The following is a 19,159-nucleotide window of genomic DNA, read 5'->3' as shown; positions in this document are numbered from 1 at the left end:
TAAATTTGAAGAGCGCACGCGCTTTTCAGAAATGGATGCGCCTTGAAGCGGCATCAAGTGTTATGTCCGGTCAACAGGCTATGCATACGTGATTGTATTAATTGACTGGCAGAGATAGAGGTGGTTGTGCAATCTGAAATGACAGGGTTGGGATGTGGTTAAGAAACATGACCACATGACGACTATGATAATGTCAGCCGTCGTGAACAATGCGCGGGAGTGAGCTAGGCACTTCTGGAGCTGAGACGCTACGCGCGGCGTGAGTCAGGCTTCGCTGCCCGACGGGCTGGAGGTGTTGTCACAGGTCAATCAGGGTTACCGCCGCCTGTGATTGCTGTCTTGTGACGGGGTGCCGCCGTCAGACGTTCGCCGCAGACCGGTCGGGGCCCAGCGGCACTGCGCGTAAAGGGCTTCAGACTCCTGCCACAGCTGCGCGTCCATGTCACGCGCAGAGCTGAGCTCTAAGGCGTCAACGCGCCATGGATCTCGGCTTTAGAACGGCCGATGGCTGGTAGCCGAGCTATGTTTTGATCAGTGCGTGGTTGGTTCACCTCCTCATCTCAGCCTGACGCGCTCTGACCTGCCGTGTGCCCCTGCCTCGGTCGCCAGGTGGGCGGAAGCCGCGGACCGGGTGCTGAGCGCCCGGGACCAGCGGCGCGAGCCGGTGGGCGGCGCCGTCTCGCCGGACATCTCCAGCGACGAGGAGCCCGAGCAGGGAGAGCCGGCCGCCACGCAGCTGGTCGTGCTCACCGACATCCAGGGTCCCCTCGGTCAGTGGAGCCGGCGCGCCGGCGCCCGCCGGCGTGGGCAGCCGCGTCCGCGGCACCATACGGCCGACGTGAGCTGGCTGACGGGCAGCTGTGACTCCTTAGTCAGCTCTTCGGCCTTTGATCCACTGGCGAGCGGGCGCGTTGTTGTCATGTTAGCGTTAGGTGGGGTACAAGCAGTGGGCACAAGGTGTGAGAGATGAACGGTTCCCCTCAGGTTGGCAGGCGTGCGTGCCGTTCCGCTGTCTGACAGCGGGTGGTGTATGGCCTTGTCGATGTTGCCGTTACTGTCACGTACCTGTTAAGCTGCGTGCCTTTTTCGACCTTGACGTGAGGGTTGGCTGGATGTTGTTCTGCCAGGCGCCTGGTTGGTGTCCGATAACAAGCCCCTCGCCATCAGATCCCCGAACGCCACCCGGGTGTGACTTCGCTCGCTGTAGCCGGGCGTGACGTGACGCCTGTGTGTGACCGGACACCGCACCGCCAGGTATCCACGTGGTGTCCGAGTGTGACGCGGGCGGCTGGGACGGCGGCGTGCTGGTGCAGCGGGTGGAGGCGGGCGGCGCCGTGGACAGGGACGGACGCATCAGGGTCGGCGACCGCATCTCCCAGATCAACGGCCACAGTCTGGCCGGCTGCAGCTTCCAAAGGTGGGGTTGGCCTCCAGTGCGCCTACGGGCCAGCCCCGAGATGTGGATGACGGAGTGTTCTGGGCAGGATAGGTTAGGGTGCTGACGTTCGGTGCTGACGCTGGAATGGTTAGCAGGGTATTGCGCTATAATCAAGATTCAGTCACATCGAGTAGAAATCCGGTCCTGTCCACGCACTAGCCTGCGCGCCGTGTGGCTCGTGTGAGCGGTCAGGCTGGATTGGTGGTCCGTCGAGCGATGCACCAGTCGGCCGGGCGCGGGTCCCGCTCCCCGGCGACCCGCCCCCCTGGTGTCCCACTCCTTGGCGTTCTACTCCCTGGCGTCCCACTCCCCGGCGTCCCGCTCCCCGGTGTGCCCCCCACCCCTGGCGTCCCACTCTCCGGCGTCCCACTCCCCGGCGTGTCGCTCCCCGGCTTCTCACTCCCCAGCGTGTCGCTCCCGGCGTCCCGCTTCCCGGTGTGCTCCCCCACCCCTGGCGTCCCACTCCCCGGCGTCTCACTCCCCGGCGTCTCACTCCCCGGCGTCCCGCTCCCCGGCGTGTCGCTCCTCGGCGTCCCGCGCGACCGCGCTGCCGGCGCGCCGACGGCCGGGACCTTGGCGCTAACGGTGCGACAGTGGTCGGCCGCCTTGTGCTGCTTTGCCGCGTGATGTGTTCTGTGGACGGATTATAACGGTTCTCGCCCGTTGCGTCATGTGCTGGCATGCGCCCGAGCCGAGCACGGCTTGTTAATGCGGGCATGGTTTGTTTTCTGTGCAGCAGTCATTGAACTTAGCGTGCGTCCTCCGGATGTTGTGCCGTTTGTGGCACGGCAGCGTGTGGTTACTGCACGCTCACGAGTCGTCGCAAATTGGTGTGCCACGTCCGTGTGGCGTACTTATCGCCGTTTTTGGACTGGCCTGCCCATTGAAACGTCGTTAGTTTTGCCCCCGCCTGAAGCTGCCGGTCATGCCGACTGGGATCGCTGTGACAACACGACCTCAGTGTCCTCCGGCGCCAGCGGCCTGTTCCACGCTCATCACTCCGGCCATGTCCGCCGTGTGTTGTCCGGGTCGTCGCCCGCCCGCCCGCCTACTCGATCGGTGTGTGTGTGTGCGCGTGTCGCTGACCGGGCCTGGCTCCGACCGGCAGGGCGCAGGAGCTGTTCACGATGGCCATGAGCCAGGGCGAGCTGCGGCTGACAGTGAGCGCCGCCGCCGCCCGGCCGCCGGCGCCCGTCTTCCCGGCCGCGCGGTCACGCTCCCACACGCCCGTCGACGGCGTCGCGCCCGAGGAGAAAGGTACGCACCTGGCCGGCGGGGTCAGGCCGGCGGACGGGCCGTCGCCAGCCGTGGTGTGGCGGACGGAGCGCGCTGTCGGCGCTATTGTGATAGCAAAACGCCTCGTCACTGGTGATTGGCTGCGGTTGACTAGAGTGACACCTCTGTGAGGTACTTAGATGTTGGCTTGTGTGCTCATTGGTTATATTGGTTGTGGCGGCCTGATGTGACCCTTATTTTAGACATGGGTTTTTCCTCATTTTCGGATGCGCTTTGTTTGTTGTGTTGCGACGGCACATCGAATGGACACAGTGCGGGTTTACGAGCTCGTCCGCCAGGCCCGCGGACGAGCGCATGTCTGCCGGGCCCCGGTCGTCGCGTCTCCCGCGCTCCTCCGTAGCAGCGCGGAGACCCCCACTGACGCCCTGCCCGCGCCGGCAGTCGGCTCGCGAGTGGCCACGGTGACGCCGACCAAGAAGGTGCCGGCCTCGCTGTCGTCGCGCACGCAGAACGTGATGCTGACGTCCAACACGCGCAAGCTGGGCCGCCGGCTGTCGGTGGCGCTGGTGAAGGGCGCCGCCGGCCTGGGCTTCAGCGTGACCACGCGCGACAACCCGGCCGGCGGCCACGCGCCCGTCTACGTCAAGAACATCCTGCCCAAGGTAGCCGACCGGCCGCCGGTGGGCGGCGGCGCCCGCGGCACGGCTGTGGGACGGTGCCTCCGAGACGGTGGGCCTTCACGGGGCCTTGCACATGCAAAGCGTCGAGAGTGCGAGTCTTTTGTTGTCGTCAGTGTCGAGGTCCAGGTGGCGAGGTGTCAGACTTTCCCTGTCGTGGTTTATGCCTGCATGTGGTATCATGCGGAGAAATGCGTTCTGTGTGGTCATTGTGTTGTGTTTCATCCACTGCGCTGTTCCCAGAATCTATCCATGATGGTCCTCATCTCCCGAACACTCCATCACCTCGCGCCCCGTGATCCGAGGCCCAAAGGTACCTCCTGTCCTGCGTGCCTGCACATGGAGCTGACTGTGATAACGTCCCGGCTGGGATACTGGTATGTGTGCGTTGCTGGATTGCCCCTCCGTTGGGTCCGTCGCGTTATCACATTCGCATGAAACTCCGTCTAAATGTATCGTCCTTTCCTCTGGTTTTGTTTTCATATACCGCTTCTTAAAATGTGCAACGCGCCGCACTGCGTCCAGCCGAGCGGTACGGTGTCGTCGGGGCCGGCGGCGGCCCGCGGCTGACTCGCGCGGCCGGCGCTGGGTGACGGCCGTGTGCGTGTGCTCGTGCTCGGCAGGGCGCCGCCATCGAGGACGGCCGGCTGCGGCCCGGTGACAGGCTGCTGGAGATCGACGGCGCGGCCGTGACCGGACTCAGCCAGCAGCAGGTGGTGCAGATGCTGCGCGCCGTCGTGCCCGGACAGCCGGTCGAGCTGGTGCTCTCGCGACACGAGCAGCCCGACGACAAGAAGGCCGACGAGGCTAGTCCCCGGCTGCCCCGGCCGCTGGTGGGTACAGCTGGCCAGCGCGGTCCCCCGCTTCAGCGGGGAAGGCTTTCCCTCATCGTGGAGATTCATCGGAGCTTTCCTGTGAGCGATACCCCTCCCAGAACCTTATTATTCGATGACTGTATCGGCGAATATGCGGGCGTGTCCTGGTTTCTGGGTTCCTTCCAGCATGACAGTGGTGCCTTATTTGTTGGGAACATTTCGTCTGACCGGTGACGCTCTATTTTAGGCGAGCACCGCACCGCCTGCCGAGAAAACAACATGGACAAAGGTACAAGACACCGACACACCGTGCACGCTACCTCCAATCGGGGCCAGAACACAGCAATTCACATTGAATGTCCCGTACCCATACATGCGCTCGCAAGCAGCCGCCAGTGCAGGTGACGCTTGACTCTCAGAACTGATCAGATACCTGTGTAGGCGGCGCGTGCTGCACCTGCCGCTGCCCACTTCCGGTCTGCATGTTGCAACATCGAATGCTTAAAGGGCGTTTTGCGTACGCGTAGCTTACCCTCGTAAATCAGCACGGCTGCTGGAGTAACCGCGGGCTGCGAGGCCGTGGTGTCGTGTGCGCGCGCGGCGCCGCCCCCGGGCGGAATGCTGAGCTGGGGCCGCTGTTGTGTCGGCTGACGCGCCCGTGGGCGGCCCGGCGCTGGGAGGTGGCCCGCTTCGGCCCGCTCTGACCGGCCCCCGTCCGGCAGCCGCCGGAGCCGGCGCAGGAGGAGCCGGCCGGCGTCACCGACAAGGAGGTGCTCGTGTTCGACATCCCCGTGCACGACTCGGAGCGCGCCGGGCTGGGTGAGTCGGCTGGCTGCGGAGCGCCTCTGGCCCGTGACAGGGTCGGCCAGTTGTGAGAAGTGCGTGAGCTGCGGGGGGAGAACGGTGAGCCGCACGGCGTTTGTGTTGTCTGAAACCGTCTGGACTGTCTGTAATACCCGGCCAAAGAACGCTCATACGACTTGAGCAAGTGGGAGGCCATCAGGGTGCTGTTGCGGAAATGGAAGAAATGCTCGTATCTATACGCACCTAGGCAGCGTTCGGTAAAGCACCGCCTCGCCCCATATCCGCCAGGTGTCAGCGTCAAGGGCAAGACGACGCCGGGCAAGAACGGCCCCGTGGACGTTGGTATCTTCATCAAGAGCGTCATCCACGGCGGCGCAGCAAGCAAGGACGGCCGGCTGCAGCACAACGATCAGCTGATCGATATCAACAATAGCGCCCTGCTCGGCCTTAGCAACGGCCAGGCGATGGAGACGTTGCGGCGCGCCATGTGCCAGGAGGTGAGTCGGTGCACCGAGCGCCGGGTTATGGGCAGCTAATGGCCGCACTCCTCTAATGTGACCTGGGATACGCGAGGCGCCGTTGATAGGTCAAGGCCCGTCCATGGAGCACGGTGCGCCGCGCCGCGCCTTACCATGTGACGCCGGAGCGGACACGGTGTCGGGTTATGGGCGGCTAGTGGCTCGTGATGAGGATGGGCCGTGTTTCGGCCGGACCATGGACACTGCGGCGGGCCATGGGCCAGGCCGGCCGCAGGTGATGCCCGGGTTATGGTTGGCTACTGCCGATCCTGTTTTCGCTGGCTGCAATGGCTGCCGCCGCCCACGACCGTGAGCAGATACAGATGGGAGGTTATGTGTGGCTACTGGCGTTTCGGTCGCGTTTCGGGCGGCCTTTTTAAGTTTCGGTGTCTCCCTGTGCTAAAAATGCGGCGACCGACTTCTCCACGATGTTCCGCGGCCACCGACCGATGCCGGTACAAATAAACATGGCTGGAACCTATTCTGGTGTGAGGTTACGCTAGGCGGTGACGTCATGTAAACAAAATGGTGGTCCTGGCTCAACCGTGGTGCAGAATCTGGCTTTCTTCCCTGGCTATGGTGGCTTGTCATTCGTGCAGATGTGATCCTCACTCACTGAATTTGGTCTGCGGATATTAATGAGGACATGGCTTCCGTTCCCATCGCCCAAATATCGGGTCGCGGATGGGCTTGGGAGATGAGACAAACACCTTTTATCTCAGATCGGGGTGGGGGACCAATGTATATATATTTGCCTTCGTGTCCGAAAACCGTATTTTAACATTCAGATTATTCCTAAACTTCAAAAGCAAATGCATGAATAAGGCGGTCGTGTATGGCGATGGCGTAGTATACCAGACAGCCTGTCGAACACTGGCTGATATTCCGGAAGACATGATGGACTATGTCATTCAATACTTCCCTGCAGGTGATAATCTATTGCGCTTCTTATTCACTCAGATGCTTCCAAAACACACTTTGAGAATATTGCGGGGAAAATAATATTGAAATCAAAGACAACGATGTGACGCAAAAGCGTCGATTTCGTCCTCATTGCCCCCGTTGGCACGAAGCATTTCTGTTCCGCTAGTCTGAAACAAAACCGAGAACGACGGAGACACTCGATGTAGGAATCCGCAACGTTATGCTTATGGGTAAAAGGTTAACAGAGTTGTCAGTGAATCTGCCGCGCTGGGTCCATGCTTAAGGTATGCTTGTCTGTCACTGAGGTGATTTGGTACATATCCCCAATGATCTTCCGTTTTTATGTTGTTTTTATCGCACGGAAATACTGGAACGAACACATCGGAGGGCCCGAGTGCGCTGGCGTGCGGCAGCCGGCGGTGGTCAGTCCGTGCCGTGTTCAGTCGGATGGTAGGTCTGTCTGGTGCGCAGCAGCCGGCGGTGGTCGGTCCGTGCCGTGTTCAGTCGGTTGACGGGCGCGTCTGGCGTGCGGCAGCCGGCGGTGGTCGGTCCGCGGCGTGTTCAGTGGGCTGACGGGTCTGTCTGATGTGCAGGGCCCGAGGCCTGGGGTGATCACGCTGACGGTGGCTCGGCGGAGGGACGCCGCTCTCAGCAATGGCCGCGAGTCGGCCAGCAGCCTCATCTCCAGCTCGTCAGGTCAGTCGGGTCTCCTCACACCGGCTTCAGACGGCGCGGGATCACGCCTTTGGGGCAGTTCCGGCTCATCGTACGCCTGGCTGGAGGGCCGGTAGTGTTGTGTATCCATTTGTGGCTTCTGGAGTCTGCAGGGCATGTAGTTATTTTGTAGCGCATTTGGCTCCCGTTAAAACCCATGTGATGTGGAAACTGAATCGCGTCAGTGTGTGGTATTTGTCTCGAATTTGTCAGATCCAGCTGGAAGCACAGTGTGGTGTGCGTTGAGAGACAGGTGATAGTGGCGTAGGGGCGTATGTACCAGTCAGTGGCGGCCGACCTCTGGCCGCTCGCCCGCCTCCGTGACCTATGGCGTGCTGCCGACCTTGTGGTGACGGCGCCGCCCCGCGGTGGCAGGCGAGGTGTCGGCGTGGCGCGGCCCGGAGCCGGCCGCCGCCGACGGCTCGGAGGTCACCATCACGCACCGACGGGCGCCGCCGCCGGTGCCGGCCGAGCCGGCGCCGCCGCCCGGCAGAAACCCCGTCATCGACCGTCCTCACCGGCCGGAACAACATGCGCAACGACAGCTACTACATGGTGGGGTGGGGCGGGGGTCCATCCACCGTGCGTGGATTTCGCGGGTGCTGGCGGGTTTGTGACTGCGGTTTGTTGTGTGCGGCTTCTTGCTAAAGGCGAAAGTTGCAGGAAACAGTAAATTATTGGGACTGTCGTCCCACCCGACGAGCAAGTTACAAGTGATGTGGTCCCGCTGGTCAGATTCGGTGCCAGCCGGTCGTGCTCTGCGCCAGTCCACGTTCGCATATCCGCGCCCAGTGGTCGCAGATACGCTGCTACCATTCGCCCCTCCGTCCCCGCCCCTCCCCCCCTTCCATGCTCACGCGCCTGACGCTGAGCGCCCGACCCGCTGACGAACGCCGGCCGGCGGTTCGTCCCGGCAGGCGACGCACGGCTCGTGGGCGGACGCGCCGGAGCGGCAGCAGCAGCAGCAGCAGCAGCGGCTGCCGCCGGCCGAGCCGGAGCGGGGCGCGCCGCCGCTCTGCCCCACCGTCAACATGCCGTCCGGCGACACGGTGCTGATCGAGACGGACCCGGCGCCGGCCTCGCTCGCCAGCCAGCAGAGCGACTCCAACACGGACGTGGCCTACGCCAGCCAGTGAGTCGACTGCCGGTCGGAGGACGGCGGGGCCTCGGAAACACGCGGGCGACACGGGCGGTGCCACCAGTGATTGGAAGGGGCAGTCGATCGCCGTCAGATACCACGATCTCGTGGTCAGGGGTTGTGGTTTTGATAATGCCTCGGAAGTTATCTGCATATGGTTTTATAAGGTAGTGTATGAAGTTCTGTGCCGGATCTTGATTTGGGTGACTTGCGGTGTAACCGTGCGCCCATCTGGCAGACGTTGAACATCTCGCAGATGGTTACGATGGTTATGGTTACGCCTTGTGTTCTTAAGGTCATAGGATCTGGACCACATGGCTGCTTGCTATCCCTGCGTGACGCCGCCGTGGTTTTGTTCCCTGGTGGGTTGCAGTTTGTTCCGTCCGCTGCGTGTGTCATGCGTGGGACATGTGTGCGCGTATGTGAGGCGTCTCCCTTGCGAGCCCCGGTTGGACCATCACGTCTCGGCCTCCCCCTCGCACGTGAGAGGCTCGTCCGCTGCCAGCCCCCAGCGGCCTCTCCCTCGCACGCGAGAGGCGCCTCCCCTGCCAGCCCGGGCGGACGGTGACGCAGCGCCCCCCCCCCCCCCCCCGCCGCCAGGACGTCGCTGGAGCAGGCGGGCGTAGGTTTTACCCGCGATCAACTGGGTCGCCAGTCCATCAGCGAGAAGCGGCACGCGTCCAAGGACGCCAAGAGCACGGACACGTACCAGCGCACCAAGCGGGCGCGCGAGGAGCGCGAGCAGCAGCGCCGTCTGCTGGAGGCCGAGCTGCGGCGGGAGGAGGCGCACGACGGCCGGCCGCCAGGTCAGGCTCCAGTCCAGGGGGGAGGTCAGGCAGTCCCCGGTCCAGGGTGAGAGGTCAGGCAGTCCCCGGTCCAGGGCGGGAGGTCAGGCAGGCCCCGGTCCAGGGTGGGAGGTCAGTTAGGCCCCGGTCCACGGTGGGAGGTTAGGTCAGGCAACGGTCCAGGGTGGCAGGTCAGGTCAGGGCCCCGGTCCAGGGTGGCAGGTCAGGTCAGGCCCCGGTCCAGGGTGGCAGATCAGGTTAGACTCCGGTCCAGGGTAGCAGGTCAGGTCAGGACCCGGTCCAGGGTGGCAGGCCAGGTCAGACTCCGGTCCAGGGTGGCAGGTCATGTCAGACTCCTGTCCAGGGTGGCAGGTCAGGTCAGGCCCTGGTTCCAGGGTGGCAGGCCAGGTCAGACTCCGGTCCTGGGTGGCAGGTCAGGTCAGACTCCTGTCCAGGGTGGCAGGTCAGGTCAGGACCCGGTCCAGGGTGGCAGGCTAAGTCAGACTTAGGTTCAGGGTGGGAGGTCAGGTCAGGTCTTGCTCCGGTCCAGGGTGGCAGGTCAGGTCAGCTCCGGTCCAGGGTGGCAGGTCAGGTCCGGCTCCGGTCCAGGGTGGCAGGTCAGGTCAGGTTCCGGTCCAGGGGTGGCAGGTCAGATCAGACTCCGATCCAGGGGGGGCAGGTCAGGTCCGCTCCGGTTCAGGTTGGTATGTCAGACAGACTCCGGTCCAGGGAGGGAGGTCAGACAGGCTTCTGTTCGAGGTGGGAGGTCAGACAGACTCCGGTCTATGGATGCGAGGTCAGGTCAGACTCTGATCCAGGGTGGGAGGTTAGACGCTTCTGTGCAGGGTGGGAGGTCAGACAGGCTTCGGTCCAGGGATACGAGTTCAGGCAGGCTTCGGTCCAGGGTTTAGGTTGGGTCAGGCTCTGGTCCAGGGGTGCGAGGTCGGACCGGGCTAGAGTCTGACCTGCAGCCGGTCGGAAGGTCAGGGGCTGGCTGTCAGTACGGGTCTGAGAGCATAGACCGGGCAGTAAGCCGTCGTGGTACGTTCTTCTGGCAGGTCGTCAGATGTGCCGTAACCTTCTGCTTCATGCTCCCTACGTCGTCCTTGTGTATACTGTGTGCTGTGACTAACCGACTTGTTTGCGATTCAACTAACATTTTCTTACTCGAACGAGATAACAATTTAACCCACGCGGGTTGTGTGTCTGTGTGTCGAGGCATTGATGTGTACGGGTGAGGGTAGTAGTACGTTCAGCTCTGTCTGCCTGTTAACACATCCGCTGCGAGTGTGCGCGCGTGTCGGCGGGGGCGCTGAGCCGCGCCTGTCCGGGCGTGTCGCCAGGACGCGCGGCCACCGACGGCGGACGCAGCGCCTCACACCAGTCACTAACGCAGCCCGAGCCGCCCCAGCCGCCCAGTACGTACGCGCATGAGCAGAACCCGACTCTCCGCGCCACGCACCGCTCCCGGCGGCACCAGGTGTCGGGTCGGGTGGAGGCCTGCGTGTCGTGCTCGTCTGTGCCCGGCGGCCCCCTCGGCTCACGGAATCCACTCGGATCGGCCGGCTTTGGTGTGGGTGCCTGTTTTATTCCAGCAGCGCTGTCCTCATGGAATGGGTGTTTATCATATGGTCCTCCAGCAGCTGTCCACCAAGGACAAGGCTCAGCGCCTGCCGTGCATGGTCAGCGGCAAGGCTGATATCTGCTCTGAAGGCGTTCCGTTCCTACCTGTCCATTACCTTGCACGGCGGGATAGCGCACGGCTCAGTTTCCTGTCCAGCCCGCCGCCCGAGGCCGGCATGGTACCGTTGTGGGCGCTATCTCTGACTGAGGCCCGCTGTCGGCCGCCGCCGGACTGTTTCTCCCGATCTGCCGGCGGGCCGCGCCGCCCCCCGGTTGCGTGCCGCCGCCGCCGCCGCTCCATTGTGGCCGGTCACGCTCGGAGCGGCGCCGGCGGCGCGCGCCAGTCGGCAGCCGGCGGGCAGCTCAGGGCCGTCGCCGCCGTCAGTGTGCGCGCCGCTCCGGGCGGGAGGCGACGCGGGCGGACGCGGCGGCGCTCCGTCTCTCGGTCAGACGATGCGGTGGCGTAGAGGATCGCCGCCGCCGGCGGCGGTCGAGCCGTGCCGCTGCAGCGCGTGCCGCTAACTGTCGTCTGACCTTCGGCCGTCCGTCCGCAGACGACGTCGGTCCCAGTCTGGGCATGAAGAAGTCGTCCAGCCTCGAGTCGCTCCAGACCATGGTGCATGAGGTAAGCGGCGGTCAGTCGACAGCATCGGGCGGAGCGACCTGCTGTGGCTTCCGTATCGCTTCGTGGAGTGGTCGTGTTTCTCGTATGACATGGGCTGCTTCCTAATACTGTACTTTGGTTGACATTTTGCCGGCAGTGCTGAGTCGTTTTTATGCCTGGCCCGTGTATGATTGTTTCGATGTTATCACGGCGCGCGTCGCCCATTGGTTCAGCTGACCACTGCCAACTGGCTGCTGATGCCGTTGAGTTGTCGGTGCTGTGCGGTGACTGGTCCGCGGCTGTGCCCTAGTTGGCTCAGCTGACTGCTGATGCTGTCGAGTTGTCGGTGCTGTGCGGTGACTGGTCGCGGCTGTGCCCTGGTTGGCTCAGCTGACTGCTGATGATGTCGGGCTGCCGGTGCTGTGCGGTGACTGGTCGCGGCTGTGCCCTGGTTGGCTCAGCTGACTGCGACGATGTCGGGCTGCCGGTGCTGTGCGGTGACTGGTCGCGGCTGTGCCCTGGTTGGCTCAGCTGACTGCTGACGATGTCGGGCTGCCGGTGCTGTGCGGTGACTGTGGTCACGCCTGTGCCCAGCTGGCGCTGGCCGAGGAGGGCGAAGCGGTCGTACCCGCACCGCGGCCCCGTGAAGGTGGTGCGCGGCCGCGGCTGCAACGAGAGCTTCCGCGCCGCCGTCGACCGCAGCTACGAAGCGCCGCTGGGTGACGACAACGGTGACGTCATGGAAACCGGTGAGCGAGGTGGAGGTCAAGGGTGAGCGGAGCCGAGGTCACGGATGAGCGGGGCTGAGGTCAAGGGTGAGCGGGTGAACGGGGCGGAGGGTCAAGGGTGAGTGGATGAGCAGAGCGGAGGTCAGGGGTGAGCGGGTGAGCAGTGCGGAGGTCAAGGGTGAGCGGGTGAGCGGGGCGGAGGTCAAGTAGTACCAGCGGCCGGGGTAGGATAACCAGGGACTAGATGTCGGTGCTCTAAGAAAACAAAATAACGGGCGGGCTGATCAAAAGGGCTGACAATAACGGGCTGATCAAAAGACAGAATCGTCTTAAAGTTGGCTGACGTCGGATGGAATCGATTAAAAGGTGACTTAATTGTTGGTTTGGGAGACGACACAGATGGTCTGACGCTCTGGTGGCTCGCCGACTTGTGCTTATTTGGCTTCCAAACACCGATCTGTCTGCCTTGCCTATGGAGTTGGCCTTTCCTTGTTCGCGTATGATTTTCCCCTTGCCTTTCTGGCGTCAGTTTATCTTACGGGATAAGTGGCATTGCCATAGATGTCATTCCATTGTTCCACCACAACTTTCCGTAGCCTTTTCTTTTAAAATACGTGAAACTGCGTAGCGATATTTTGCATGCGTTTAATGTTGGAGGAGCGAAAATTAGCGTTGTAATTAGCAGTTCGTTCTGAGCAGTTTATCAATACAGAAGCCTCACCATGAGCCTGATGATGGGTAAAACATGGTGTAAGATGCGTTGAACATCAAGGCTCCATCATTATCAGCACATGCATTTAAGTCAGAATCGACATGGTTAGCAAAGATATCGCGTTAATGGCGTCTTCTTCAGTATGTCTGTTGCCCGCGGTCCGGTTAGCTTTGTGTGTTACGCGAACATGACTGTTGATCAGACTGAAAGGTTTAAAGAGCTGCCCTTGCGGCACACATCACGGCCATCACATCACATGCTTCTTGATTGATGACCGTACCATATTTTGTCCCGAGTGCCTCGAAGTCCCCATAACCTCAGTTCCAAGCTGCTGTGCCCGTACCCGGCTGTGGCCCATCGCATCGCGCCGCGCCTGCTGCCGCCTGCCCCTGGCCGTGACCCTGACCCTGACCCTGACCCTGACCGTGACCCGTCGGGCCGGCAGTGGACGAGGAGGCGGCCGGGCCGGACGCCGGCGGCGCCCTCTTCAGCCGGGACCGCACCGCCCGCCAGAGCTCGCTCAGCTCCGGCGGCCGTCGAGGGCAAGAAGGCCAAGCGACGCTCGGGTCTGCTCAGGGGACTCGGCAGCATGTTCAGGTACGCAGAGGAGCCGCCTCGCAGCGGCCGGACGGGGGTCGCATGCCCGCGTGCCCTGCGGTTTCACTCGCTGATGTGGCGAGGGTGAAAAAGTGTGGGCGTTGGAACTTTCCCCGTGAAGTTGATGCTTGAGCTTGCTTGCTCGATCCAAATCGAAGATGGGAGCACGTTAAGTCACTGACAGGTCAAAGATACGGCACTTCGTTTCGTATCTCATGCCATGATTATGTCGTACGCCGTCGTGCTGGCCGTTGCGGCTCTGACGTCACGGCTGCCGCCACTGCCGGCGTGGCTCTGACCTTCCGCCTTCGCCGCCGGCGTTAGGTTCGGTCGGCACCGCAAGAGCAGCGAGACGTCTGGTCCGCCGCCGCGGATGACGGCTGACGAGCTGCGCCAGCAGCAGGACGAGCTCAACAGGATCGCAGCGCGGCGCCGAGCCGAAGACGAGCAGCGCCGCATCCAACAGCAGTACCAGCGGCTGGTACAGCAGCAGCAGCAGCAGCAGCAGCAGGCCCAGCAGCAGCAGCAGCAGCAGCATTCGCACAGACCGTGAGGGATGCTGCGACAGCTGCAGCAGCCGCAGGTGCCCGTGCGCGGGCTTAGCGCCATCAGTAGTGTATTATGGCTCGCGTGATGCAGGAGGAACACCAAGGTTTGAGTATCGGGCCATACAACCACGTTAGATGTGTGGTATGGCAGATCACGACGAATACGTGATAACCCAGTCCAGCAGGTTTTTTTTCAGAGGACGGAATCGCATGCGGTCAGCAATGTGAACGCCGTCCTTCTCGTGACGATAGTCCCCCCCGCTCAGCCTGCAATGGTCCTCGCACGTCCTCACGTGTTCTTGATCGTAATGCTGACGTCTGCGCCGCTCCTGTGACTCGTGGACGTCTGTGCCGCTCCTTGTACCGCCACTGACGGCTGCCCTGTGTGTCGCACAGGCGCCTCAGCCGCCCCCGCCGCCGCCGCCGCCCCGAGAGGACGGCCAGTCGTCGAGCGGTGCAGCAGCTGCGCGAGCGCACCAGCGTCGCCACGCCCGGCCGCCAGGGCGGTGTACCGCACGGAGACGGCCGAGGAGCGGGCCGAGCAGCAGCTCAGGGAGGTACGCTGGCAGTGCGGCCGCGAAGGGGTAATGACGGAGGAGATGGGTCCGTGGACGGTCTGTAGTGGGACGTGGGCGGCGGTGGTCCATGACGCCTTGCAGAGTCGTGTGGCCGCTCTGGTGCCAGGAGCGCGGCCTGGCGCCCCGCGGCGGCGCGGCACGTGTCGCGGTCGCACACAGGGCGCAGCGAAGGCGGGGCAGGTTCTGCTGGAGTTGGTCCTGAGCCGGCGGTACAAGCCGCGAGCCGGCGCCCGCTGGCCGCCCGGGTCCGCCTCGTCCTCCGTCCCGGCGGCGGACGCGGCGCCGCTGACGGCCTGCGGACGGCGCTGCGTTTCAGGCGGAGCTGAAGCCGCACGTGCCGCCGCCGCCGCCGGTCCACCTCACCGACAGGCTCAACAATAACGTTTGCGAGGCGGCCTTCTGGCGCGCCGGGCCGCTGGCGCGCGGCGCGCGCAGCAGCGAGTATTTCCGCAACCGGCGGCCGGCGCCGCTCTCGGCCGAGCGCGCCGCCTTCTGGGTAGGTGGTGCGCCGGCGCGCGTCTGCGCACTGCGCGCCGGCAGGCGGCGGCCTTCGACAGGCCCAGCACGGCACGCGGTCTGCACGGCGAAGCACGGACGCCACGCGGCCACGCGGCCACGCGGCGGGCTGCGGAGCATGCGCGAACGCGCCGCATGCGTGCGCCAGCATGCCGCCTGCGAACTAACCCGAGCGGCGGACCTGCGTCACCGGAGAGGCTCCGACTAACGCGCGTGGTGCGTGACGGCCGCGACCGAATGCTCCGCACGCTAGCATGGCGCCGAGAGGTGGCGTTCCGCGCGCCGTGGCCTGCTGCGGCGCGGGCGTCGGTCCGGGTCGCGCCTGGACTGACGGCGGCTCGGTGGCTATTCTGTGTGTCTCAGTCCTCCGCTGTTGTCTACGTCCGGTGGACAGCTCGCTCTGCACCGTGACATTTGCTGCATGCTAATATCACTGTGTCTCCACTTTCGCTTCATCTGTCGTTTCCAGATGTAGCAGTGATGACAGTGCCGGTTGTTTTTGCCATCGTGACCCGGCGTGTTGACTCTTTGGCGCTTAAACGCGCCCCACCCTCCGCACTCTTGTCCGATGTGCGCTGCTGGACGCTGGCGCCTTACGGCCTGCTGTGATGTCCTGTTACCTCCCCATGCCTGGTGCCACGCCACCCCACTCAACCCCCACTGGTCTTAAGTCGATGCTAGCCTTTTCTTGGTCATAAGACGCTCTCAGAGGAGTTTCCCCTTTCCACAAGACGTCAGCGGCTGTTGTTCGTGGACCTTACTGTGAGTCCTACACGGTCTGGCGTCGTGATGTTCTCTGCCTTCCGCCGTCGCCGCTGATGCCTTGTCCTCTCCGGGACCGGCATTGCTGGCTTGTTCCGACGCCCACAAATGTGTCCGGACCCGGTGGCCTGTGCCGGCAGCGGGCGGAGGAGCCGGGACCCGCCGGCCGTCTGGCGCGGCACCCCTGACCCCTGCTGACCCCGGTGACCTGTGCTGACAGCGGGCGGAGGAGCCGGGACCGCCGGCCGTCTGGCACGGCACCCCTGACCCCTGCTGACCCCGGTGACCTGTGCCGACAGCGGGCGGAGGAGCCAGGACCGCCGGCCGTCTGGCGCGGCAACCCCGGACCCGTACGACTCGATGCGCCGGCCCGGCAGTCGGACCGGCCTGGCCGAGCCCGGCCCACGCTACGTGCACCACCCCGGCTACGAGGAGGCGCAGTACGGTCCGCGGTGAGTGTCGCGCCCAGCGTGGCTCGCTGCCGACAGGGGAGGGGAGGGCATGGACCGGTGTCGTGATGCTCAATGGGAGACGGAAACTCTGGGAGTCTGGTGCAGCGGGTGCCGGGAGTTGGCAGGAGGTCACTGCAGCAGTCGGGGAGGTCTCGTCGAGGGCGCACCCCAGGTCATACTGTCCTGCCGGGAGTTGGCAGGCGGTCACTGCAGCAGTCGGGGAGGTCTCGTCGAGGGCGCACCCCAGGTCATACTGTCCTGCCGGGGATTTTTGTTTGGTTTGGATTAGTCTTTTTCGGCAGCAGTCGTCATTTCAGCGCTTCGGTATGAAGGAGAAGGGTAATAAGCGGGCAATGCGGCAGCTGGCGTGAGAGACCCTCCCTGCCAAGCCTGACCCGGTGTTCTGTGGGGTCATTGTGGCCGCTGGGCAGAGTCAGAGCCGCCGTGAGGTCAGCTCATGGCTGACGGTGGCGGCGCGCTCCGGCGAGTGGAAGCGCTGTCAGGAGTTAGGGCGAGGCGCTGTCAGGAGTAGGACGGGGCTGTCAGGAGTTTAGGCGAGGCGCTGGCAGGACTTGGGACGAGGCGCTGTCCTTGTCAGGCGAGGCATTGTCAGGAGTTGGGGCGAGGCGTTGTCAGGAGTTGGGACGAGGCGGTGAACGGGAACACCTGGTGGGTGTTTCTAACGGGGAGAGAGAAGAGTTAGACAGGAGTGGCAAAGAGTGGGCGCTGCCGCGTATGGCAAAATTTAGTGTCGTGACGCGTAATGCACGTGTAGCGATGTCACATGGGATGCGGAAGGCTGGTGGAGCGCTCCTGGTGGTGGGACCGGTGTTATGTCCGCATGGCTGTCAGTGTTGAAGAGCCGTCCTGGCCGGTGGTGGTCGGTCCTGGTCCTGCCGAGCGCTCTGCGGCCAGCGCCGGCTGTTGAACGGTGCGGGACGCGTGTTCGCAGGCCCAAGCGCTGGAGTGGCAGGTACTGCTCGAGCAGCTGGAGGCCCAGTTCCGGGCGGACGCCAGGTGTGGGCTGTCGCTTCCAGCGGGGCAGAAGCACGTGCTTGGAGGCGGACTAACGTGCATGGCCGGCGGGGGACCCTTTCCAGTGGCAACTGAGCTCGATTGGGTTGCGTTCGAATGCGGCTCCCCCCAAAGACGTGGCTGGGTTGTTACTAGCTGTTGAGATCGGTTGAATGAGAGTTGGCTGGTTTGCATGTCATGGTACGTTGCTGTTCGCCATTCCCTTGCGCTAACCGCTTTTCGAATTGCTTTGAATGCGTAACTGGTGACGCCTGAGCTGGCTCGCAGCTTGCCTTCGCTTCCCTGTCTCGGCTCACCTGGACTCTGCAGGAGCATGGGGGGCCTTAAAGCTATCCGCGGGCGCTGGAACAGGATTGAAAACCTAAAGTCGGGGATGTGTGCTTATTTAACAGTATAGTACGTACTGTACTAACAGTGCAGACGCATCGACTGAAGCGAGAGCTGAAATAACCGCAGCAGTGGCGCATCTGTCTGAGTTGCTTACAGCAGCCACGCCGGTACAGCCAGCTTTGTATCCATGACTGTAGTCATAGCGCAAGATAACTGGCCGCCGTTTTTGTCTGAGTTGCGCTGGCGGATTTCCCTGACCTGACCGATGCAGCTGAATAGATTTGTGTTCTTCGCAGCTTAAAGTCGTGATGCAGCTGTTCGGAGTGCTTAGAATAGCTTTGTGGTCTTCGCAGCTTTATAGTCGTGATGCAGCTGTTCGGAGTGCTGAGAATAGCTTCGTGGTCTTCGCAGATTTATAGTCGTGATGCAGCTGTTTGGAGTGCTGAGAATAGCTTTGTGGTCTTCACAGTTTTATAGTGCGTCGTGATGCGGCTGTTGGAAGTGCTGATTCGTAGCCCGTCTTTGCGTCGTTCATTCCCTATTGATGCAGCGCGCGTTGCATGGCTGCGAGCGGTACCGTTTTGTGGCTGCGCTAGGCCGTCGCGCCGACGGTTCCGTTGTAACGCCATCTCCGCCGCCAGCCGGCAGCACCAGGTATATCACTCGCAACGCGGCGGAAGGGTGGAGCCTCGGCCTGGTGATCGACCAATCGGCAGCTTCTACGAGTACGAGTCGGTGCAGGCGATGATGCGATTGGGGTGGCGGCATGGGCGGCGGGGAGCAGTACTCCAATCGCTCGCTGCCACGTCACCACGAGCGGATTCGGTCCGTGGCAGCACACCCGCAGTCCGGCCACGGTGAGACCTGGCTTGTAGGGTAGGGAATTGGACGAAGGCATGCGGCGTCCAGTGTTGGGTTTACGACTTAAAGCGTTGGCATGATCTTTACATGATCATTGGACGAATTGTCTTCCTGATTTCATGCCAGCCTGTATTTAGATCTATCAGTTTATTCCTTATAGTAGGTACACGATGTCGGTGCCTTATAGTCTGTACGTGATGTCACGTGCCATGTTGATGATTTGAGGATTTTCACGAATGTGCCGTTAGGACCGATCGTCTCTGACATCCGTATATACTTTTAATGAGGTTCCGGTAGTGGGGGGGGGGGGGGCTCCTAATGGCTAGTGGATGCCCCGCCCTTCCCCCTCCAACGTCATGTTGCGTTCGATGTTGCCACCGTACAGTGTAAAATTGGGACGTCTCCTTTTCGCACCGGTTTCCGTGTGGCACGTTGGAGCGCCGTTCTGCACCACCTGACACTGTGTTGGTGGCCGCCAGTTCTGAAGCACGCCATATCTGCCGGGCCGGGCGTCAGCCGCCGGCCGCAGCCGCTGGGTATCCCGACGCCGGCGCTGGGGCCTCCGTACGGCCGGCGCGGATCGGAGGGGCGTGCTGCGCGGCCCGCACCGGCCGCCGCCGCTCAGCCCGCCTGGAAGCCGCGTCTGAGGCCAGCGACATCTAGTGACCGACACGCCGACTCCAGTTGTACGCGACCCCCCGCGTAACTGTCGCGCTGCGTGGCCGATCCTGCCAGAAACCGATTTTAGCCGTCGCGATCGAGGT

The 19,159-nt window shown here is 63.1% G+C and overlaps 2 protein-coding genes across 2 annotated transcripts in view; both read left to right on the top strand.

Moving 5' to 3' along the window:
• Positions 1-11,670, top strand: part of LOC119104129 (partitioning defective 3 homolog) — a 54,667-nt gene extending 42,997 nt beyond the window's left edge. The window contains exons 6-19 of the mRNA XM_037227814.1: positions 610-770; positions 1,255-1,417; positions 2,547-2,695; positions 3,116-3,336; positions 3,975-4,184; positions 4,414-4,455; positions 4,889-4,985; positions 5,259-5,467; positions 7,006-7,108; positions 7,502-7,587; positions 8,920-9,001; positions 10,393-10,467; positions 11,227-11,297; positions 11,587-11,670. Of these exons, the coding sequence (XP_037083709.1) occupies positions 610-770; positions 1,255-1,417; positions 2,547-2,695; positions 3,116-3,336; positions 3,975-4,184; positions 4,414-4,455; positions 4,889-4,985; positions 5,259-5,467; positions 7,006-7,108; positions 7,502-7,587; positions 8,920-9,001; positions 10,393-10,467; positions 11,227-11,297; positions 11,587-11,670 (1,753 nt within the window). The remainder of the gene's footprint in view (positions 1-609; positions 771-1,254; positions 1,418-2,546; positions 2,696-3,115; positions 3,337-3,974; positions 4,185-4,413; positions 4,456-4,888; positions 4,986-5,258; positions 5,468-7,005; positions 7,109-7,501; positions 7,588-8,919; positions 9,002-10,392; positions 10,468-11,226; positions 11,298-11,586) is intronic.
• Positions 11,671-13,254: 1,584 nt separating this feature from the next.
• On the top strand, positions 13,255-13,866 carry LOC119104127 (putative N-acetyltransferase DDB_G0290199). Its single transcript, XM_037227813.1, has 2 exons — positions 13,255-13,313; positions 13,638-13,866. The coding sequence occupies exons 1-2, from the start codon at positions 13,306-13,308 to the stop codon at positions 13,864-13,866; spliced, it is 237 nt and encodes a 78-aa protein (XP_037083708.1). The 5' UTR covers positions 13,255-13,305.
• The last annotated feature ends 5,293 nt before the right edge of the window (positions 13,867-19,159 follow it).

This window comes from Pollicipes pollicipes, unplaced genomic scaffold (assembly GCF_011947565.3).
Source record: "Pollicipes pollicipes isolate AB1234 unplaced genomic scaffold, Ppol_2.1 Scaffold_5909;HRSCAF=7009_pilon_pilon_pilon, whole genome shotgun sequence".
NCBI lineage: Eukaryota > Metazoa > Arthropoda > Thecostraca > Pollicipedomorpha > Pollicipedidae > Pollicipes > Pollicipes pollicipes.
Note: the sequence above shows the minus strand (reverse complement) of the source record. Positions and strands in the feature narration are given on the sequence as shown.